Below are 24,048 nucleotides of genomic sequence, written 5' to 3' on the forward strand. Positions count from 1 at the left end.
GACTTCAGTGGGCTTTGGGTATTAGCTTTACAAACAAGTTAACTGTTGAAGTCAGTCTGGTCTTGAGCCTACTGCAGAATGTTATGGTCCTAGGTAGATTCCCATCCCAGTCCTAGGTAGATTCCCATCCCAGAAGCAAAAGAGCTTGAGGTAGAAGGCTGCTGACTAGGTTTCTTAGATCCTAATAAGTTGCTTGTTTCCCTTTGCAGCCAGTGCTGTGTGTAAAGTATTGGAGCTCTGTTTCAGTTGCTGCTGTTCCCAGTGGGCTGAATTGCAGTCTGAAATTGATGCGGTAGCCAGATTGATACATCAATCAAACTGGGCTGCAACTGGGAGTTTAACGTCCATGTTTTAATAGTTTGCTTCTTCTTGAGTGCTTAATTTCAATTGTGATTATTTTTTTCTTATTTTTACATTTTTGTGGTTCATTTAATGCTGATAAATGGTTCTGGCGGCCATTAAGACTGAAGTCTTCTGTTTATCCACAGAACAGATACAGCACAGGCAGTGGCAGTGCAAGATTTTTTACACACGCATTCCTGCCAATGTGCCTCACCCCTGACCTGATGGGGCATCTGTATAGGTGAGAGGATAGCTCAGTCTCTATGCCCTTTCAGCGCTTGACCTATCTGCTGACACTGTCAAGAGAGGTTCTAATGGTGCGGGTAGTTTTTGTAATTTGGACATCTACCACCAATAACTGGACTAAGATTCCCAGTGCATTTTATGCAGGCTCCCAGACCGCTGCCCAGATGGTAACTGTTACACTTCATTTCAGATCCAAAAAGTTGATCCAAGAATCCGACCAGCACCTGAAAGATGTAGAAAAGATTTTACAGAATGACAAGCGTTATCTGGTACTTGACTGTGTGCCAGAGGAGAGGCGCAAGCTCATAGTATCCTATGTAGATGACCTGGACCGCCGAGGTCCCCCTCCACCTCCCACAGCTTCAGAGCCTACAAGACGAACAACAAAATAATTATGAAATACTCTCCCAGTGGGGTGTCTGTTAATTCAAAAGCTTGCATGAGCCATCTGTCCGGTTTTTACATCTACATTACCGTGAACGAATATTGAAAACCATCTGAGGAGCAGAGGAAGCAGCAGCATTTGTGAACATAAAATGGTCTCTGTGCAAAGAGAACACTTAAGATATTTATGCTTTTCTTTGTGTGGCATGACTGACAAAAATCCCAACCATGCAGGCTGTGTCTAGTAATTTTAGATATCAGAACAGTGGACTATCTGTATATGAGGTGTGGATGTCCGTGATATTTGGAGGCATTCTTTTCAGCAGTGTTATATATGCAAGTCTTAAGGATGATTGATATTTGTGGTTTGAACTAAACTACAAAGTACCACAAACTTCCTCCTAATGGTTACCCAAGTTCAGCTGTTTTAACAGATGAAACACTGTCTCAAGTTAAACTATTGAGTGCTGAAGGCTACAGTAAAAAAATATTCTCTTAAATCTGAAAACAAATGGCCTGATTCTCTATTTGCTTTCACCCTTGTAAATCAGAATTAAGTCTATTAAAGTCTATAGAGTGACAGTGATGTGAGTGAAGAATTAGGCCCACAGAGACCAAATTAAACACCATTCTGAATTTGTTCACGGGTCTGCTTTATTTCCTCCCCCCGTCCGTGTCTCCCACCCCCCCGGACTCTGAAGTACAGGCAAAATCAGGTTTCTTTTGTCCAAGTGAAGATTTGTCTGATAATTTTTTGCTCAAAATTGGAAACACAGTAAATAACAATGGTTCCCAGAACAGGACGGTTGTATAAACATATTTTTATTTACCATAAAGTGATCTTTACTGATTTCTGGATTAGACTGTGGATTTCCCTTCTGGGTAATTCTTGTAAACTATACTCCTGTTATGAATGTTAAACTTGTGTTTCTAAAGTTTAATTTTGAAATGTTGGGATTGTTTAGTTTATGTATTTGAACTACAATAAACCAACCCTTTTTATATATGGATTGAACATGCTTAATAAAGAAGACATCTTTGAGATTTAAACTTAACAACAAAAAATCCAAACTAACATTAGCCATCCTGAAACAGATCATTTGCCTAAAGAGACAAAATGAGAGTTAGTGATAAATCATGTAGACAAGTGTAATTTTGATACTAGAACATCGTATTCAAGTGCAAATACAATACAAAATTTGCAAGACAGCAAAAATCTCAAAATTTGTGCATGTTTGCTTAGTCCCTTGGTCACTTTAGTGTTCATTGTACTTGAGATGTTGAAAGAGCAAGAATTCCTTTGGTACATAATCTGTGTGGTGGGGGTGGGGGAGAGTTTCCATTTTTCTGATAGGACACAGCTCTCTCCCATTTGGATCTTCTTTTCTCCACAAAAAAGATTTTTGGAATGAGAGAAATCATTTTGTCATGCATTTTTGTTGGACTGCTGTTATTTGAGCCTGCTGGTGCTCCAGGTCCCAAAAAAATCAAGTGGCTAACTCCTTGCCAGCTGGGAGGGTCTTGTTCACTAGAATATGAAATTACTTTCTGTAGTTTTAACAAAGTTGTATAACCCATGAAGTTTAGGTAAAGGCAAAAATTCTCCTCTTCCATATTGTTTATTAACATGTATTTTACAGTAGTACTAATAGGCCCTACCATGTTAAGCACTTCTATCACACACAAGCTGACATGATCTGGATTCTCTTGGGTTCTTGGAATTTAGATCACAAGACAGATTAAGAAAATGTTGCCCAAATTAACACTGTAAAAATGTGTTTAAGAAGCAAACATTTAATCAGTTTTTCTATAAATGCACTAGCAATAAAACCTAAAAATCAAAAGCATAAAGAAGTGACACATTCCTCAGCTCCTCCTGAAGAGAGAGACAAGCTATAGTGGAAAGAAAAGGAGTACTTGTGGCACCTTAGAGACTCACGAAAGCTTATGCTCAAATAAATTGGTTAGTCTCTAAGGTGCCACAAGTACTCCTTTTCTTTTTGCGAATATAGACTAACACAGCTGTTACTCTGAAAGCTATAGTGGGTTATAGATAAAAGATCTTGTAAAATTTGACATCAAGATACAACCTTAAGCACAGGGCTAGTAGTGCACCCCACCCCCCACTATACTTACAAAATAAAATCTCTGTATTGGGTGTGTAAACCGGCATGTCTGGACAAAACCATCTGGGCCTTCCCATCTCCTCTGACATCTCACTAAATGAGCAATGCATCATGTCCTGATGATTGACATCTCTAGCTCTATTGGACTGGGTAGGGACAGTGCCTGTTCCTGTAAAGGGCCCTCTGACTAAGAATGACCTGCTTCTAGTCTATCTCATGCAGATGTAGAATTTAGTGGTATGTGAATGTCAGATCTCAACTGCCAAAATGAAGCATGAGGTGGCCTCTCAGGATATGTCTACACAGCAAAGAAAAACCCAAGGTCCATGGCTGCTGACTTGGGCTGCAGGGCTATTTCATTGCTGTGTAGACATCTGGGCCCAGGCTGGAGACCAGGCTCTTGGACTATTCCAACCCCAGGCTTCCAGAGCCCGGGTTCCAGCCCAAGCACAGATTTCTACACAGCAACGAAATAGCCCTGCAGCCCAAGCCTGAATCAGCAGGCATGGGCCAGCTGTGGATTTTTCTTTGCTGTGTAGATATACCCTGAGATGCCAAGTATCCAGATCATGACAGGCTTTATCGATCAGTACCCTGAATTGCACTCAATCCAACTGAGAGCTTATGCATGCTTAGGTATAATGGTGTCTTATATTCCATGTGTGAAGCTGGTAAGAAAGCAGGCCCGCCAGATTGTGCACTAGCTGAAATTTGAGTGGACTTCAAGTGTGGTGGTGGTAAAGTAGTCTACACTGGAGGGATGCAGCTAGGATAACTAGTGGATTGGAACAATTGTGACCTCTTACCCATGTACAGATGAAACACAGCCAGCCATTGCTGCAGTCTTGAGACTCAGAAACTCAGTTTGGAAAGGTAATCCAGGAAAAAAAAGGGTGGAGCTCATACTCTGCCTGACATTAACACATCTGTCTCATAATTCATAGATTCTAAGGCCAAACAAGATTATCTAGTCTGACCTGTATAGCACAGACCACAGAACCTCCCCAAAATAATTCCCAGATCAGATCTTGTAGAGAAGCATCCAGTCTCGATTTTAAAAATGGTCAGTGATGGAAAAATCCACCATGACCCTTGGTTAAATTGTACCAATATTTAATTATTCTCACAGTTGAAAGTTTTACATCTTATTTCTAATCTGAATTTGTCTAGCTCAATTTCCAGCCATTGGATTGTGTTATACCTTTGTCCACTAGATTGAAAACTTAATATTTGTTCCCCATGTGTATTTATAGACTCTAGTGAAGTTACTCCTTATCTTTCTCTTTAAGCTATACAACCACACAGTCATGTTAGGGTTTGCTCTTGTCTGTGATACATAATGGGTATTGTCTAGTGCTGAGAAAGTATGAGGCTGCATCAATGAGTAGAATAGCTCCTATTTCCGAATACTTGGGGTAATTCACAAGGTAGGACCAATGGCTAAATTCACTGAGGGCAGCATTTAGCCCTAGTGAGAAATTCTCTCAACTCTCCATTTTGTAGTGTTCACATAGGAACCAATCACCCTGTTAAGATACAATGCTAGTCAAATTCAAGAGAAATTAATAGAATATCTCAATGACCATATCAACATAGCTTTATAAAACAGTCCATTCACTGCTACTTAACTAGAAGAAATGTCTCCTTTGAATTTCAGGGGGCTGAAGATAATGATTTTTGGATCTAAGTAAGGCAAACCAACTTCACTTTTTATTTATTCACAGTTGAAAACAAACTGACATTGACAACTGTTATGCTTTATAAGTGCTTTACAAAATGGGCATGAAACATTTTCATTGAGGGAGAAATCATATCTAGCTTAAAACAAGATGGCTAAATATACCTTCATCTCTGTAATGCACATTCAGAAAGAAGGGATTATTGTTTTGGTTCTGAAAGGCAACTCTGGCCTGTTGGCAAACCTCACCTACTTTTTCAGACCTCAGTGCATGTTTTAAGTTGTCTCAAAAAATATTTCTGAAAATATTTCAACTTCAGCAGTCAAATTCTGCATTGTCACTCTGTGCAACTATATTGAATTCCACAGAAGTCATTGCAGCACTTAAACCAGAAAATTCAAAAAGATACATAATCTGCACTGTATATAGTTTGTAAATACTACTATTTTAGCTTTCTGACGTTTAGACAGATGCTGAAATTTAGCTCACCGGTTTGTCCTGGCTTGTTAAGAAGAACCACTTTTTGTGAGTTTTGTGTCAGTTCTCCTTATTTCTGCTCTCTGAATTCTGCGTGTCTCAAACACCTTTAAAAAAAAAACAACTCCATTTTGGCTACTGAAGTGCAAAACATCATAAATATTTCAGAGAAGACACTTCACCAAAATCTTAGAGTAGGGATTTGAACTATAAATGCATTGCCCTGATATACATATATATACGCACATGCACACACACACAATATTGTGGGTGAGATGATACCTTTTACAGAACCAACTTTCTGTTGGTGAAAGACAAGCTTTGCAGTTCACATAGCTCTTCTTCAAGTCTGCAATATCCTGAGACCAACAGGGCTACAATAATACTGCAAATATGAATATTGTTACAGATTAGGAAAAACATTTAATGAGCACAGGAAATGGTAAGAATTTCATCAGTGTAACACTTTGCATTTCTTCAGTATCCACTTAAGCACACTAGTAAGTAACAAAACTATACTGACAAGACCCTTCCTCTGGTTAAAACTTCCCTAGCTTTCTAATCTCCAACCACTTTAGTGATCACAGCCTATATTGTCTCTTTCTCTTCGTGGTCCCAAGGAATAGGGTCATTGTCTTGAGCATCGGGGGCTGCTTCTCGGTCATGCCAGAATTGCTCGACGTCTGGAAAGACGGGCATCTCCTTTTCCAGGCTTTCTAAGGCCTGAGGGGCAGCTGGGAGTTCTTTCTCTTGCTCAGCAATCTCTGGCTCTGGAGAAGGGACCGAATCGGGGAGAATCTCAGAGTTAGCAGCTGGGATTTCCTGGTTGTCTGTGGCAGGGAGAGGCTTTTTCAGGGTCAGCCTTTTCCACAAGCCCTTAAAGCCCTCTCTGAATTCCTCAGACATCACCAGGAAGATGAGCGGGTTGGCCGAAGAGATGGTGAACATAAGGGCTTGGGTCAGAGCTAGGAAGCCTTCGGGGGGAGCAGGGCCTGCTGGCTTTAGGTGCCAAACCCACAGCCAGGATATCCATTCCGGCAGCCACATCACGGCCAAGGTGACAGTGACGCTCAGCAGCATGATTGTAAGGCGCCTGGATCTGATCTGGTTCCTCAGGTTCTGGGTCTTGGTCCCCCTGCGCTGGCACCTGCCATAAGCGCGCCAGAAATAAAGGAAGGCGCAGAGCATGGGCGCGCAGAACACGAGCAGGGGGTAGAGCTTGACAAAGGCAGCCATGAACTCCCGGGCGGTGGCTGGCACTGCCACGACGCACGCGGGCGAGCCCGCCGCGAGCTCCCGAAGGGTGCTGAAGAGCCAGAGCGGCAGGGAGCTCACCAGGGCCACCAGCCACGTGGCCAGCAGCACCGCACAGATCGTGCCGGGCTCAATACTCACTTGCTTGGCCGGGTTGCTAGCGTACATGAAGCAAGCCTTGGCCACCACGGCGGTCGTCAGGCTCTTGGCGGCCATGCACGTGTGGAGGAACCCGTCGGAGGTTTTGCAGACGAACCAGCCCAGGGTCCAGGCGCTGCGGGAGTAAGCGGCTGCCCGCAGGGGCGCCGCGAAGAGCAGGAGAAGCAGATCCGCCAGGCTGAGGTTGAGGATCAGGGAGTGGATCAGGGAGGGTTTCCCTCGCCTGGCGCTGTAGAGCAGGATGCCGATGACACACGCGTTCCCCGCCAAGCCCGCCGGGCAGATGACGCCCAGCAAAGCGGGGATCACCGCCTTCCACTCCCGCGAGTCGTGGGGCTGACAGCCCCCCGCGAAATGCACCTGCGGAGCCAGGGAGCTGTTCATGGTGCTGCAGCCGGGTGCCGGGACCGTCTCCCGCGGGAGTCACGCCCAGCCACGCTGGGGACCAGCCGGGCGCCAAGCGGGCTCGCTCCCCTGCTGCCTGCCCCGCCGTCTCTCACCCGATCGCCCCCGCCTGGCGTGACCTGGCAGGCGCGCGAGCGCAGCGCGTGTGGGAAGCCGAAGCTGGCCCGCCTGGCCCAGCGCGCTATATACCGGCCGCGGCTGGGACTGACACGCCCCGGCGGGAGCGCATTGGCCGCGCCTCAGTAGCACGCCTGGAGCCCCGCCGGGCAGCCCCGCGGCGCCCCTGAAGCGCCGCCTCCCTGCCCCCCGGGAAGGCGGGAACGGGGCTGCCATGGAGCCCCTCGGCGGGAGGGCCGCTGGCTGTGCCCCCTGGCTAGCAGAGCGGGCGGGGAGGGAGCCCGCCGCTCAGCCTGGCAGCCCGTCCCCAGTCCCCTCACAAACGTGGCTCCGGAGGGCGTTTGAGCGCAAGCCCCGGCTGGCGGAGCTCCCACAGGCCGGCCGCGGGGCTGGGCCAAGGCAAGGCTCACTCCAGCCGCGGAGGGACGGGCTAGAAATTAGCGGAGCGTTGTCGCCTTGCAGCGGCCCCTCGCCCGCAGGCCGGCTAAGCCCCCCCCCCGCAGGCTGAGAGTTAACGGACGAATAGCAATTCGTTAATAAAAGCCGCGCGAGGCACATGTCGCGCATCAGGAAACTGGGTCCTCAGTGGTGCCGCCGGGAGGCGACGTCCCGCTCGTTGAAGTGCTCCAGGGTGGGGGCAGCCGGGGCAAGTTTTAGCCGAGCTGGGGCCCGTCTGCGCGCTACGGGTGCGCAGGGCCGAGCGGGAGAGCGGGGAGAGAGAGGTGCTGACAAAGGAGTAGGTTGCTCCGCGAGTGTACCAAGCGCTCCGTGTTTACACTGCTCCGTTCCAGCTCCGTCCTCCCAGTAATCTCCAGCCGTGAAGTATGGAGCGAACTGACTTGAATTTGGCATCAGCTGTACAGCTCCAAGAAGGACGCTTTCTAAGGTACATTGCTATGAAACATGACAAGAAAGCGGCTATACTTCCACAGGGAAGTGTCTCACTGCTTTAGCAAACCAGTCCCGTATCATTTCCATGTATTGGTCTAAGTCAATAAATACTATCTAGACATTATTACCTGTCATACAATCTAGACACCTAAAGCACATTCACCAATCCCCAAAACAAGGATGCTATTGACACTCCCCTGCTTGTCCTTGTTAGATGCTGATTGATTAGTCCATTATAATTTACAATTCCTTTTACCTTTTAGACCGGGGTGGGTAAATTACGGCCTGAGGCCGCATCCTGCCTTCCACATGCTTTAATCCAGCCCTCGGGCTCCAGCTGGGGAGTGGGGTCCAGGGCTTGCCCCGCTCCGCACTCCCAGAAGCAGTGGCATGACCCTCCCCTGCCTCCTACGCATAGGGGCAGCCAAGGGGCTCCGCATGCTGCCCCCGCAGCTACCGTTGGCCGGGAACCGTGACCCATGGGAGCTACAGGGGTGGCGCCTGCGAACAGGGCAGCTCGCAGAGCACCTGGGCCATGCCTCTGTGTAGAAGCTGGAGGGGGGACATGCCGCTGCTTCTGGGAGCTGCTTGAGGTAAGCACTGCCCAGAGCCTGCTCCCCTGCTCCCCTCCTGCACCCCAACCCCCTGCCCCAGCCGCCATCCCCCTCCTTCCCTCCGAACCTCTCAGTCCCAGAGGACTGCACCCCCAACCCCTTATGCTCAGCCCCAGGCAGAGCCCTCACCCCCCCACACCCAACCCCCAATTTCGTGAGCATTCATGGCCACCATACAATTTCCAAACCCAGATGTGGCCCTTGGGCCAAAAAGTTTGCCCACCCCTGTTTCAGACTATTGATCAGATTAGTCCCTCTCACAAGTAACTGAGCAGCTGTTTGGGCCCCAGCATGCTCCTATTGAGTTCAGTGGCACAGACTGCAGCCCAATATGATTATAAAATAATGTTTACATCAGACACAGCTGAGGTAATATAGTTTCAGTACAATGGCCCTATCCTCCTTAATTATTTCCTTTACTCCTTACTAGTCCAACAGACCTGCCGGATCTCTCACAGGCTTCCTGTTACTGCTATACTTAGATAATATCTTATTTATTTGCGTGTGCTTCGCTCTTTGCTCTTCAGATTCCACCTCCCCGTGCCATTTCCATCTTACCTTTTAAACGTCATAGTTTATGCTTATTTCCATTGGCTTCACTAGGAATTTCGTTTACTGAAGGACTGGGTGGTAACCTCTTGTTCATGTGACTCTATTAAGGTTGCTTAAATAGCCTCCAGGCTGAGTGTAAGGATCTTAATGTCCTTACTTTTGAATGTAGGGTCCTTATGACTGGCATCATCCTCACTCTTCCAAGATTCCTCTTTAAAAATCAGCCTTTCAAAAGATTAGTGTCAAGGTGCTAGTTTGTTTGCTATTATTTAGTGCCTCAACCATTGCTACCTCTTGAATCAGCTTCTGGGTAACTTAACTCTAAATTGATATTAGCCTCTTCACTGTGTGCTCTAGTTAGAGACAATCATTTAAGGTACTGAGAAGTGGCTCCCCTAACCTATGGCATTGACCAAGCAGTTGAAGCCATCCATTTTATTAGCGCATTGACAGTGCACCTGTTTTTATGTAACACATTAGGCTTGCTACCCAGTTACTTTTCCAGGGCTGTGGACATGGGCACTGTAAAAAATGTAAAGTAATAAACACACATGCACTGTCATCAGTGGGCAGAGACAACTGTCTCCACTCTTCAACTGCCATTGTAGTTCTCCTGACTGCAGCACCAGTAAACAGGAGAAAATCTGCCTGCAAAGGTATGCCCCTCATTATTCCCCTAGGTTGCCTAACCTGAGCTCTGATGGGCCATGAGTAGGAGTAAATTTCATAGTCATGATGCTTTTACATGTTTTAGCAAGTCCCCATGAGTTGTTCAGCGCTAAACACTGACAGCATCCCAGCTGTACCAACAGGGCAACAGTAAGAGGCAAATTGCAACACAGCCATGTATTAGACTATTTAAGGTTTTATGTATTGTATCTAGCAAACTGAACTGCATTCTCAGCTCTAATGATATTCCTGCTTGGGTAAGATACTTGCCTACATCAGAAGCTGGTTGTAAATCTTAATTAATGCCTGTAAATCACATCAGAATCCTCAAATGAAAGGCTTACATGCAAACATTAAAAAATCTTATTTTTCTTAATTGCATCATTATTGTATCTTCACTGGCTTTTGAATTGTTGCAGATCTTAATTTTATTTCTTCTAAATTGTTTTCAGCTATCTCAAGCCCTAGCTAACTTTCCCACAGAGCCAAGTAACTGGCAAATTTTCTGCCAGTGGTGAGTGTAAGTTTGCATTTGCTTTACTTGTGCTACATTTTTTCTACCCATTGGGAGTGCTTTATCAAAGGCATGAAGTCTGATAGAACGTTGTCTAACAGTGAGATGTACATGGTACAAATGAAATAATAAAGATACATAGCTCTTATAGAGCACTTTTCACGAGCAGATCTCAGAGCACTTTATGAAGGGCCCTACTTTGATGAGTTTACAATTGATACTAGACTTTATAGAGAAAGGGATGACAATAAACAGTGGTGAAGGGCACATGGGAGGATGAAGATCACAACAATGAAAAATCATGAATTATGCTTGAAGTTAGTCTCCGATCAGATCCCAGATTTAAAAAAAAAAAGCTTACACTGTCTAACGCTGTGATCTAGCAGAAGTCTCTTAAGTTTTTTATGCTTCAGTTTTCCCAACTTAAAAGAGGGATAATACATACATACCAGATTTTTTTGAAAGACAAGGTAGAGGAGGCGATATCTTTTTTGGGATCAACTTCTGTTGGTGAGAGAGAGAGGCTTGTCCAATAAAAGATATTACCTCATGCACCTTGTCTCTCTGATATCTTGGGACAGACACAGCTACAACAAAAATGCAGATTTTTTTGAAGCACTTTGAAATCCTTCGATGAAAGGCACTTGTGTTATAAATACAAAGTATTATTGCTCTTATTATAACAAACTTTTTTTTATTCTGGTCTATCAGTTTGTCACTTAGCTGTTTCTGAATTTTAAAGGATGGGTTTCACAAAACAAAACAAAGAGCTCAGGGAAATAAACATTCCAAATGGCGGAAACCCCAGTTGCTGGTTTTTGTTGTTGTTGTGGTTGCAGTTTTGGAGTCGTTTCAATTTGGTTCTGAATTAAACTTCATTATTAAATAGGAAAATAAAGGTACAGAAAATAAAACTTTGATCTATGCTGTCCCCATTAAATGAATAGGTTTGGAAGTTGTTGCCTTAATGCTGCTGAAGTATGTTCATAGTCACCCCTCAGCCTTTCCTGGTAACACCAAGAGATGGATTCTTTTTGTCTGTGATCCAGACAAAAGCTAAAGTGAATTGTCTGTTTATTATTCAGTTTCTGCTCTCCAGCTGAAATTACAGATGAGCCACTTCTTTAGGTGACAATGGAAATTATTCTTATTGCAATGAATTATTATTTGTAAAATAAAGTTCTTGCTACAAAGCCTAGGCAGCAATAGCTGCTACTCATTCCTGGATGTCCTTGCTAGAGTTGATGACTGATCTCCTGTGATGAAGGCAATACTAACTTTGAAGGCAGTGTGGTCTGGCAGATAGAGCACAGGTCCCTGGGTTGTGGTCTCAGCTCTGCTACTGATGTACTGCGTGATCTTAGGCAAGCCAATTAGGGCTAGATCCACAAAGGGACTTGGGTGCTGCAGTGCTTAGCATTGCAATACCTAACTCTTAGGCACCTTGCCAGGCAATGGAATTCACAGCCCTTAGTTAGGTGCCCAAACGCCCCCTGCATTCTATGAGAGAGTTAGGTGACTAAGCAAAGGACTCACAGAAGCCAGCAAGCTGAGTGGGGGAGCCACTCCTGGAGTTAGGACTGACACAATTATCCCAGCAAAAAACTTTTAAATGTCAGCCAGACCTGAGACTCCCAAGAATCAAATAGCTAGCAGATGGTAAGGCTTCTAATTGATATACATTATTTTAGATGCAAAAAGTTGATCCACAAATCCATCCAGCATCCGAAAGAAACAGAAAAGATTTTATAGAATGACAAGTGTCATCTTCAGAGCCGAGTAAATGATTCTCAATCATTTGTTCAACAATTTTGTCCTTTTTTCCTCTGTGCAATTTGTTGATGAGCAGTGTGCAAATTCCTTCAACAAACAGTTTTTTCCCTGTATATTGTTTCCATTAAGTATTGTCAATGTCATAACTGAGAACACAATTCGTAATTCACAGTGTAATTGATGCTACCAATTTATACAATTTATATAATTAAAAACTAACTTTACTAACCACAGCCCCGATCCTGCAACTGGATCAGCATGGGCAGAACTTTGGGGTCCTATTGATTAATGATTGAGACAAAGGAGTTTGCATGAGAGGATGGGTCCACACACACAGAGCTTCTTGCAGGATTAGTTGCAAAGACAGCATGTCTCTTCCATTATCGTTTGTAATTCACAATTTATATTGACAGGTTTCAGAGTAACAGCCGTGTTAGTCTGTATTCGCAAAAAGAAAAGGAGTACTTGTGGCACCTTAGAGACTAACCAGTTTATTTGAGCATGAGCTTTCGTGAGCTACAGCTCACTTCATCAGATACATACCGTGGAAACTGCAGCAGACTTTATATATACACAGAGAATATGAAACAATACCTCCTCCCACCCCACTGTCCTGCTGGTATTGTTTTGGTTAGTTAGAAACATCAGCCAATTAGGAAGCAGAAAAATATCACATGGACTTAATGAGTAATCTACACAAATCGCAGATTTTATAGCTGAATCTACAATTTGAAGCTTGGTTTTGAGGAAATGAAAGCTAAAATTTCCAAGTACCAGAGCTGGAAAAGCTCAAGAGTTTAAACGTTTACAGAAAGTGATCACAAAAGGGTAACAAATACAATTGAAATGAAACCCACTTTTAAGTTCAAATACATATTCACAGAATTTTTTACCCTGGTTCATTCACTCTGACTTATCTCGAGCCTGATCCCAAGTCATTGAATCAATAGAAAAATTTCTACTGATTTCAATAGGCTTTGAATTGGACCCCTGGTCCTTGACTATGCCAGAGGAAAGATACAATTTCATCATGTCCTACGCAGATGACCTGGATCACCAGCTCCCCTTCCACTTCCCACAGCTTCAGAGCTTATAAGATGAACAACCAAATAATTACGAAACACTCTCACGCAAGGGTATCTGTTAATTCAAAGCTTGCATGAGCCATCTGTCAGGTTTTAACATCTACATTACCATGAATCTATTTCAAAACATCTGAGGAGCTGAGGAAGAAGCAGCATTGTGAACATAAAATGGTCTCTGTGTAAAGAGAACATTTGAAATCTCGATGCTTTTCCTTGTGCAGGATGACTGTCAAAAATACCAGCCTTGCAGGCTGTGTCTAGTAATGTTAGCATCTCAAAACAAAAGAATAACTGTGCATCAGATATAGAGAGCTGTGCTTTTTGGAGGCATAATTTCCAGTGGAGTTATATATTAAGCTAGGTTGGGGGCGGGCATTTACACCATTATATAAATATATTTTTACAAGACCTACATTTTAGACTTGAACTCTCCACTCATTTTCAACTTTGACACTGATGATTGTCCACCAGTCTAAGCCTTAGTGGTTCTCTCTTTTCATATCAAGGATGGTCTTGTGGTTAAAGCATTGGACTGGGACTCAGGTGATCTTGTTTCAGCTCCCAGGTCCCCCACAGATTCACTGTGTGACTGCAGGCAAATCACTTCATCTGTTTATGCCTCAGTTCCACAGCTGTAAAATGGGGATAATATTTCCTCACCTTGCAAGGGTGCTGTGAGGATATATTCATGAATGCTTGCGAGAAGTTCACATACTGTGACATAGGGGCCATAGAAGTAGATAGACAGACCTGTGTTATGCAGTAGTTGATCATAATGATCACACTGGCCCTGAAATCTATGAAACCATCCAGTATTCTGTTGCAGAATTTGTTTGCAGTTTGCACTGTGGATCCTTTTCCAGTTTTTATAAAAGCCTTATATTCATGTTGCCAATTTTCAGTCTCTCTCCCCCCCCCCCTTAGCTCTGATACTTTTGGATTGCTTGACCACTTACTGTTCCCTTCTCTATCTTCTTTCTTCCTTTTTTACTATTCAGCTGTGAGCAACCTTTTTCTATTGCTATTATGTAACTTTAATTGCAGGCCATAGTAATTGAGCCAAGTTCCCCAGGTTATAAAGTAGAGCTAGGTGACATTTGTTGCATGTAACTTTTTTCCAGTAAAGAATGGACACTGAAATATTTCACAAATTTGCTTCAATGTCAACAAATAGTTTTGGGCAGAAAAAGACAAATAAATAAATCCAAAAATATCAACACATTTTGTTTCAATATTTTCAAAATGAAATGTTTTGAAAAGTCACCTTGAACTGAAAGATCATTTCAAATTTTCCTTACATTTTATTTAAAAGACAATAAGAAACATTTAAAATGGTCAGACTTGAAACAAAACAAAAATTTCCCGACTTCTTAATTAGCTAAAACTTTTTAAAATATTGTTTTTTGTTTGACCCAAAATGTGTTCCCCCCCGGAATTGCCAGAGAACTGAACTAGCCGCTGTTTGCCAGCTCCATATAAAAGGTTGAGAATTCTGAGAGAACCATAACTTTGTGTTTACAAACCTCAGGTGATCCATTGAGTTGAAATCATCCAAACTGAGTGCTCTTCTGTTATTAAATGTTTCCACTAGATGGTGCAGCATCTTCGTGGATCAAAGGATAAAAAGGAGACTGAAAAGTAGCAACAAGAGGAGCTTCCATTCTCCATTCCATTCCATAATCTCATCATCAGTGGCAGTTTCTGTGGAGAAGGTAGGGGCAATGAGACCAAAGTCTGCTCTCTTTGGCAGAGATGCTTTGTTACTCATGGTCCAAGGTGCAGTACAAAAATATGTATAAAGGAGTCAATCAGAAAAGAGAAGCTCTGAGACCAATACACAGAATTGCTTGTAATATCACATGTCTGAAATCCTGACAGAATGTATTACATTAGGAGAATAATAGGATCATTTGGAAAAGCTGGACACAAGAATATTACTACGCTCTTGCTCCTTATGGATTATTGAAGGAAACCAGACAAAAAAGGAAAAGAGGGGGAATGAAATTCCAGTTTAAACCCACACTCATCCTAACCCAAAGAACAGGGATGGAACTCAATTACAGCAGGCCTCTGCTTTTGTCTGCTACCTGGTGAGCTGCTCTGCTGTTTTAGCTCAATTTGTACCGGTTGTTTGGCTTCAGATGCTAACCTTAGTAGCTAGATCCACAAAGGTATTTAGACCTTTTAGGTATTTAGGCCTAGATCCACAAAGGTATTTAGGCTCCTAATTTCCTCTGAATTCAGTGGATGTTAGGAGCCTAAATACTTTTGTGGATATGGGCCTGTATGTCTGAGCGCCTGATAAGGGGTACAAAGCAAGCATCCAGCATCTAGTCAAGAGAAAGAAATGAGGCAAATTGTCTTCACAAACAGGAAGACTCCAGTTTGAAAACAGCAGGAGTTATGGAGCTAATGGTTTTTGGGGCTTTTGGTCCCTCAGGAGAAAGCAGCACAGTCCAGTATAAATCAGTAGATACAAAGGAAGGGTTCTAATGGAATCTAAGGGTAGGCTGACACTGCAATGTAAGCCTAGGGTTAGTAGAACTTGAGTTAGCAGAACCTCGCTTTGTTAATCTATGGCTTGAGCATCTACACTCATTTGTTACCCCATGTTAGGAATTGTTGAACCCTGGGTCCCAACCTGAGGTTCCAGCATTTTCACTGCATTATGCAGGCCTCAGTCCAACCACCCATATCCCAGACTTCCTTGTGCCTTCCTAAAATATGGCTGCTCTAGCCCTTTGTTCATGGTGCAGTGTGAGAAAACATGAGTGTCAAGAAGACAAAGAAAGTTGGCCCTTGAGATTGTGGAATACTTTTGGTGGACTCACAGGGCATGTCTACACTGCAGTTAAGCACCCATGACTGGCCTGTGTCAGCTGACTTGGGCTTTCAGGGCTCCAGCTATGGCGATGTTTAATTTTGGCTTATACCTTTGGGCTCAGGCTGGAGCCTGAGCTCTAGTACCCCGTGGGGGGTGGGATATCCCAGAACTTGCTCTCCAGCCCAAGCCTGAATGTCTGTACTGCAGTTAAACAGCCCCGTAGCCTGAGCCCTGCCAGCCGAAGTCAGCTGACACAGGCCAGTCACAAGTGTTTCATGGCAGTGTAGACATACCCTTTCTGGTCTGGAGAGCACTGAGCTGCTGCTTACGATAAGAATGGGGCCATTTCTGCCACAGCTGTCAGCAGAGGGCAGCATGTTCACCCAGCATGTTCTTTCATTCTCACTTAAAAGTCGCAAATAATTTTTTCTCTCAGCTGAAAAACTTCCATGAGACAAACAAATGTTTCAAGGCATAATTGAAACCTGAGGGCCAGATCCTCCCATGGTCACCTGAGTTCAGCTCTTTTGTGCCATTCTTTTCAAATGCCAAAAGGACTGGAAAGTGGCCTAACTGACATCCTGGGATTCTCCCAGCATAGAGGAAACCTTGGGTGAAATAGGGCCAGTGGGGCCAGCTAATACCTTATGATGTCTCACAGCTCCTGCTGTAGGGGACATGATGGTGTCAGGGAAAGAACACTGGGCACTCAGGTGATCCGTGGCTGCTAGAGCAACCCCATGGCATCTGGGTATAACTTAGAGCAGCCTTGTGGTATAAACCTTGGCCCCACTGCCCCAAATTGAGCACAGTTTGGCAGCCATATTGAAGATAAAACACGGGACTGTATTTGGATACGGTAATGGTACAAAATATACTCAGCACATCCCTAATATAATTAAGTTATTATTATGTAGTCTTACATTCTTTCACAGGTATCTGCCATAGCTGTCACCAGCCTTGCTACATGCTAGCCAACTCTTGTCTTATAGCACAGGGAAGGTGAAATGGAAAAGGTTAATCTAAAATCTGCAAATCCCAACATAAAATATTTTCTGTAAATCACCCACTCAGTACCTATTACAATGATGCACTTACTTATCATTCTTCAGTGGTTTGAACATAAAGGGCTATATCCTCAGTGGGTATAAATCAGTGCAGTTCCGTTGCCACACAAATTAACCCCATCTGAAATTGATTATGGTTTACAACCCTTTCCTGAAGTTCTGGTCCGATTAATGTATCTGTTAAATTAATAATTGTAAAGACTATCAAGTAAGCAGAGAAGTTATTCAGTATAAATGGGGACTGCATGGAAACAGATTTTCCAAGCTAATTTTGGTTAAAACATCAATACCCCTTTCCTGATTTCCCTCTTCAGGCTCTTAACTCTGTGTTTTAATTGCATTTATGTTAACCAGGCATGCCCTGTTCAGTGTAATCTATAGTGTAGCTACATGAAACAAGTGGCCTTGTAATCATTTTGTCCAGCTGTGCACTTGGAGATAACTAGGCTGGTATTTTGCATGCTTTTGCAGTGGCTGCTACCAGTTATTTTAGAATGTATAGAATTTACCACAATGCTCGGTGATCAAAGTATCCCACTTCATTGATGTTATGTTTTATCCTCCACAAAGAAAGAGGAGATGGAAGGAAGTAGAAGTGAAATGTCTGTAATCGAATTTCGGTGCTTAAAAAGAAACTGTAAAGTAGTTTAAGCCTCTGGTTTGACCTACAATAATTGTTCTAATTAAGTGAGGGGGGGAGCTCTGCAGATTTTAAATGTTTCTTTCTCACTCGCTTTTTTAAAACACAGCGCTTGGTTAGCCACATTGTAAATACCAATAGTGCAATTGTCACTAATTGGCCACATTGCTGGGAGCTCCAACAGAGAGGTTGTCACGGAGTCACCAGGCGGGCAATGCTCTGGAACTACTCCATATGAAGCCAGTCAGGACTCTGGGGGAGTATGCCTCCTCTCTCTGACCATACGGTCGCCAGGGCAAGAAGCTTACACAGCTTCGACTTTCCTGGATCTGACCATGGAGCATTCAGCATCCCCTTTCCACACCATGTGCTTCCCACAGCGAGTCTGTCTGGGCGGGGTTCCTGGGGAAGCCAGAGGGCCCTGCACCCCAACTGTGCAGTAAGACATGACTCTCAGCCAGCCAGTAAAACAGGTTTATTTAGACAGAAACACAGCTTAGAACAGAATAGCACAAAAATCAGTGACTTTCAGCCAAGTCCATCTTGGGAAGTCCTGGTCCAGAAGCTCTGGACTCCTCATCTTCCAGTCCCTCCAAGCAGACTTCCAGCTTCCAGTGACCCGACCTCAGACACCTCCGTTGCTCCTTCTCCTCCTCTTTGTCTCTCTTCCTGGGCAATGAGTCTCCTGGTTGTCACTTGGTTGCATCCCCCTCCTGGGTTTCAGGTTATGAAGGGCACCGGCCATAGCATAAGTGCAGGCAGCTGGAGCAGCCTCACCTGCCCCAGAGGTCTTAGCCAAAGTCACACACCCCTATTCCCACCACCCAGGTATTGGTGCAGCACACAGAGAAACTGAGGCACACACAGTATTCATGCAAAACAGTAAAACTCACTTAGGCTCAACAGTAAGACTCACAACATAACAAGGGAAAATCCCCACTTCATCACAGAGATCAAGGGCTGAATGAGCCTGGGGTAAAATCTTGGCCCTTTGAAGTCACCCATTGACTTCAATGGAGTGGCCATGATTTCACCCCTGGAGAATAAGCTACCCAGTCACATATAAGGTGGCCTAAGCAGGCACAGTGGTGGGGCTTGATCCTGCAAGGAGCTGAGTCCTACCAAAGGGGCTTTTGGCAGTTCTAGGTGGGGCTCAGCGCCTTGCAGGTTCAGGGCTTCCATCCCCAGGGCTGTCGGCCCACCATCTTTCAGAGGCACCACATTCACACTCACAGAGTTTGAACCACAATTATTAAGAAGTGAAAAGAAGAGCCTGCAGCAGCCACCCTTCCTGACTGACTCTTCTGTATGGCTGAGCTGTTTAATATTGTGCACAAAAAAGTTCTCAGGGTATAAGAGGGGAGCTACTAGATTAGACACAGTGTGGGCCAATGGAGACGGCACTGGCCTCACACTGAGGAGATTTGGGGACTAGTCCTAGCTGTGCCAATGACTTGCTACATGACTGAGTAAGTCACTTTCCCTCCCTGTGCCTTTAGCATCTCAGGGCAGGGACTGTCTCATACTTTAGGTCCCTTATCTCGGTAGTGCTACCTCAATAAAATGTTTATTAATAGTAATAGATATATAACTCTACAACGGACTTATTGATGTGATTTAAATTGTTGCTATTGGATAGTATGGGAAGGATAATATATTTGTGTAACTTCAGGGGAGACAAATCACAAAATATAGTGGTGGTTTCCTCCCCCCTTTCAAACTGGGAATATTTTACTGTATTTTGGTTCTGGTTAACCATATCACCAGCAGAGGGAGCCTATTCTCAGAGCTCAGCTCCTGCATAACCATGGGAGTAAAAAGAAAAGGAGTACTTGTGGCACCTTAGAGACTAACCAATTTATTTGAGCATGAACTTTCGTGAGCTACAGCTCACTTCATTGGATGCATACCGTGGAAACTGCAGCAGATATTATATACACACAGAGATCATGAAACAATACCTCCTCCCACCCCACTGTCCTGCTGGTAATAGCTTATCTAAAGTGATCATCAAGTGATCATCATTGTGAAGAGAGTTGTCACTTTGGATGGGCTATTACCAGCAGGAGAGTGAGTTTGTGTGTAGGGGGGTGGAGGGTGAGAAAACCTGGATTTGTGCTGGAAATGGCCCAACTTGATGATCACTTTAGATAAGCTATTACCAGCAGGACAGTGGGGTGGGAGGAGGTATTGTTTCATGATCTCTGTGTGTATATAATATCTGCTGCAGTTTCCACGGTATGCATCCGATGAAGTGAGCTGTAGCTCACGAAAGCTCATGCTCAAATAAATTGGTTAGTCTCTAAGGTGCCACAAGTACTCCTTTTCTTTTTGCGAATACAGACTAACACAGCTGTTACTCTGAAACATGGGAGTAAAGGAACACAATTAGGCACAACACAGGGAAGAAAGAAATACTGTTTATGTGGAAGATTGATTAGATGGCAGGCAAGATTGGTAGTGGGCTGGAGAGACTTTCATCTCTAGGTTACGAGTTTGAAGTCAGTGATAACTGAAAATTGTTACCATCTGATACCTACTGGGTGGCCTCAGTTTGGTGGATCTCCTTCCAGTTCTTAGTGGAAAGTTCTCCATACCACACAAACTACCATCACTGATGACCTCTTTTCTGGTACGCTCATCAAGAGACCAAGGACCAGATGTGGAAACTGACCTCCTCATTCCTTGAGATGATTCCTTCAGGTTAGGTTTGAAATACTTTGGTGGTGGGAGTGCTTGGGAGGAGTCACATGTGGATTGGCTGCAGAGAGGGGAATCAAGGCTCACTCATAGGCCAGCATTGAGTGCAGCGATGGAGGTGGGCCACAGACTCTGTGACTACATGTGTCCGGTGGCCCCAATACCTAGTACAAGTGGAGCAAAGGGGCTATTGCTGCTATTCCTGCTATTCCAGCACATGGGCTGGAGAAATAGCCACAGAATAACAATGTTACTGTCCTGCAGCTTGGCCTCAGCTTGGATCTAATCTTCCTGCCCTTCACCTGCTTAAAACCAGATTGCTCTGCCTCAGGGTGGGGGGGTGGGGAGAGTCAATTTCACCCTATCTGGATAACAATACGCATGTTCATTCTTCATGAACGGTCTGTTCAGCGGGGGGCTGCACATTTGGTATTATTACCATATTGATTGACACCAACAACCTTTCCTAAATGTGACCCTGCAGTGTAGCCTGTCTGTCTGCAGTGCTCACATGCTACAGTGCTCTCTAATAATAGAACATGAAGTAAAAGACTTTACTGAAACCCCCTTTAACTGAGGAATAAAGTGACTAGGAGCTGAGGCTTTGGATTAAAGGCTCAAAGTATTGTGATCATTCGTGTGAAATGCAGCGTCAGGCCATGCTTTAGCTGCAATTACTCAATAGTGTGGGTGATTTATAAGCCTGATTCTGATCACATTTACACTGGTTTTTGTACCCGGGTAACTTCATTGACTTCATGGGAGTTACTCCAGATTTATAGCAGGGTCAGTGAGGTGAGAATCTATCACTATATCAATATTTACACATAGTTAGTTTCTAATGATTAACTGCTCACTGTCTGAAAAGTTTATTAAATCCCTAAACTTACTTTTATTCCTTCCTTAATTCCCCCTTAATCATGTTGCTTGAAACCTGTTGTGGTTCACTTACAAAAAACCAAAAACCTCAAATCCAATCAAACTCTCAATTTCAGTCTTTATTCTTTCTCCCATCAAATACTCCAAATTCCTGAATCAATCTCTCCCTCTCTCTCTTTCTCTCTCCCCCCATCAAGTCTTGACGTGCATTAGGAGAAATCTTAATTTAGTGCACACAGTATAGTCTCTTGGCTGATTTTCAGAATGCTGCCCTTACTTAATATGCGTACTGGATATAGTTTACCTGCAGTATATCAATCATAATCTAGTTGATTTACATGCTCTTAGCATTCTCCATGCCTTAGTTAATTTATCATCATCATCATCATCATCATCACCCCTTTTTGTGTCATAGGCATTTTTTCATTGCCATCTCTTTAAAACTCTTAATTAATAATCTTCCATTTGGCGTATGCTAAAAGAAATTTCTTCCTCAGTTCCTGCATGTCTCCAATGATCCAATTGTGATCTGATTATTATTGGACAAACAGAAAGGTTACATATGGAAGTACACTGGTTTATGGGCAAATCAATTAATTTGTTAAAAGCCATCGGAAAGTTACATTGCTGGTAGGGAGTTTAGGCAGCTTCAAGTACCTCTAAAATGATGTGCTACTAGAGAAACAGCGCAGTTCATTTCAGTGTTCAGTACCCACTGATGAAACCGGGTGGCTTGTATGTTGGGAACCAGAGTGGTATTCCCCTGTTTAAAGTACTAACATGGTACTAACTTCTGGTCTCCAGTATCTGTTCTGATGGACACTAGCTGTCTTTTATAGCAATCTCTGAAAAGGTAAGGAGATACCTTTAGTGCTCCGACCAGCAGATCCTAATATCTGAGGAGGTGTGTAAGTGCCTGTTGACTGGCTGCCTTTGACTGAACCGTTGCTTCACCCCTCCAGAATCTAACTCATTGGTCTAATTTCAGAGGTAAGTGATAGTAAATCCAAAGGAATAAGAATGTGACCCACAGTAGAAGAGAACGGATGTTTGTCTTCCTCTAATGGCTGGTTCACATAAATGGAAGTCAGCTACTACTGCCAACTAGTAGATTTAGGAGTTATTTACAGTGGGGAATTGCCTTAGTTATAGCCATCAACGTAGCTGCACCAGTGCTGAAGAGCAAAGCCACTACAGTATTTGCAGCAGTGGAGCTAAGCATACCCCAGCACCTTGACACTGCTGGACTCACACCCACTTACTAATGTCTAATTTACATCCATGCTTTACTCATCACCTGGGAATTTGTCACACTAAGCCAAAGCTTGATCCCTGTTCTTCGTGCTTAGGGCTTCTCAGCAATACAAAACTGGTTTAAGTGGCTGATTGGAGATTGTCTTGGTGTAGGAAATCCACATAGAGCCCTCATAGCAAAATCTGCTCTTCCCCTCTCCTGCCCTTTGCATAAGGACATGTTGGGGACTGGGTATGCCTGGAGTTCTGGTGCACATTCTAGTGATTCCTGGCTTCTAGAATAGTCCCCTTTCTGAGCCCAATGTACAGAAATTACGGTTGTGCACAGGCAAAGATGGAATTAGCCCAGGTATATAGATGAATAAATGCCAGATTTTCAAAGGTATCTAGGTGCCTAAAGATGCAGATAGGTGGCTAATGGGATTTAGAAAAGCACCTACACATCCATTAATTTCAATGGGTGTTAGGTGACTTTGTTTAGTTGCTTTTGAAAATCCCACTAAGCATCTATCTGCATCGTTAGGTGCCCCAATAACCCCAGTGCCTTCTGTTACAAGAGCTGAGGCGTATTGTGGGAAATTTACATTGTTACTACCTATGATGAACAGTGGGCTACAGTCTCTGGGACTGGCAATACTACACCTTCACAAGTACAAACCAAGAGTAAAACAACAGCTTTCTCTCTTCTTTAGATCTGGTCTCTCTTAGTGCTGAGAGATCAAAATGAAGTAACAAAGAATTTACCTCCTTTTCTGGATGCAATAATCAAAGCTTTTGGCAAAATGCCTGCTCTTCATGACGCCACTAGGTAGCCCTGGTCTGCCACTAAATGAATTCCTTTTGCTTAGCTTAGCACATCCTGCAGGAAGTCATGCATTCTTTTATGCTGCTGTTTTTAAAATATGGTTAACTTGTTCATTAAATGAAAAATATTATTATTAATTTTAATGTATCTTTTTTCTTGAAACCAGATGTTCATTACAATTTATTTATCTGCTTATTTTGTGGATAAACTAATTACATAGGATATGCCATGTTTCACGTGCATTGTAATTCTGTTCTATAGTGTCCACAAGCAGGAGGAATAAAATTCAGTGGTGGGAATATCATGATCCCGGTCTGCCTGGGGTGAGGGATGTGATGGCGTATACAAACCCCACACTGGGCCCAAAGTGGTTAATAGGCAATCCTGGGCCCAGGTAGCCCCACCCCTCTAGGCTTGCCAAACATGCTCCAACTGGAGCAGTGGACTAAAAGGGAGCTCAGAAGGCCGGGCAAAGGCTGGTGGACGGAATGCAGGAAAGAGGAAACTTCTTCAAGATGCTAGTCAGAAGGTTGAGCCTGAGAGGGGATCACTGCAGGCAAGGGCCTTGGACAGAGCCTTCTCCAACTACCAC

The 24,048-nt window shown here is 43.9% G+C and overlaps 2 protein-coding genes across 10 annotated transcripts in view; one reads left to right on the top strand and one right to left on the bottom strand.

Annotated features, from left to right (window-relative positions):
- Positions 1-1,976, top strand: part of TCERG1 (transcription elongation regulator 1) — a 56,182-nt gene extending 54,206 nt beyond the window's left edge. For 5 of the 9 annotated variants that reach the window (XM_077825225.1, XM_077825226.1, XM_077825227.1 and 2 more), the window contains 2 exons: positions 494-583; positions 779-1,976. In XM_077825225.1, the coding sequence (XP_077681351.1) occupies positions 494-583; positions 779-980 (292 nt within the window). In that variant the 3' untranslated portion in view covers positions 981-1,976. Of the gene's footprint in view, positions 1-488; positions 584-778 lie in introns of all 9 variants that reach the window. The other 4 variants (XM_077825228.1, XM_077825232.1, XM_077825233.1 and 1 more) reach the window with 2 other exon arrangements.
- A 3,866-nt stretch (positions 1,977-5,842) lies between these two features.
- Positions 5,843-7,051, bottom strand: GPR151 (G protein-coupled receptor 151). Its single transcript, XM_077825472.1, has one exon. The coding sequence runs from the start codon at positions 7,049-7,051 to the stop codon at positions 5,843-5,845; it is 1,209 nt and encodes a 402-aa protein (XP_077681598.1).
- Positions 7,052-24,048: the final 16,997 nt, after the last annotated feature.

Source organism: Eretmochelys imbricata, chromosome 8 (genome assembly GCF_965152235.1).
Source record: "Eretmochelys imbricata isolate rEreImb1 chromosome 8, rEreImb1.hap1, whole genome shotgun sequence".
NCBI classification, from domain to species: Eukaryota; Metazoa; Chordata; order Testudines; family Cheloniidae; genus Eretmochelys; species Eretmochelys imbricata.

Excerpts from the sequence above, each read along its gene's own strand:
- GPR151 (XM_077825472.1), bottom strand. The coding sequence starts at position 7,051 with ATGAACAGCTCCCTGGCTCCGCAGGTGCATTTCGCGGGGGGCTGTCAG.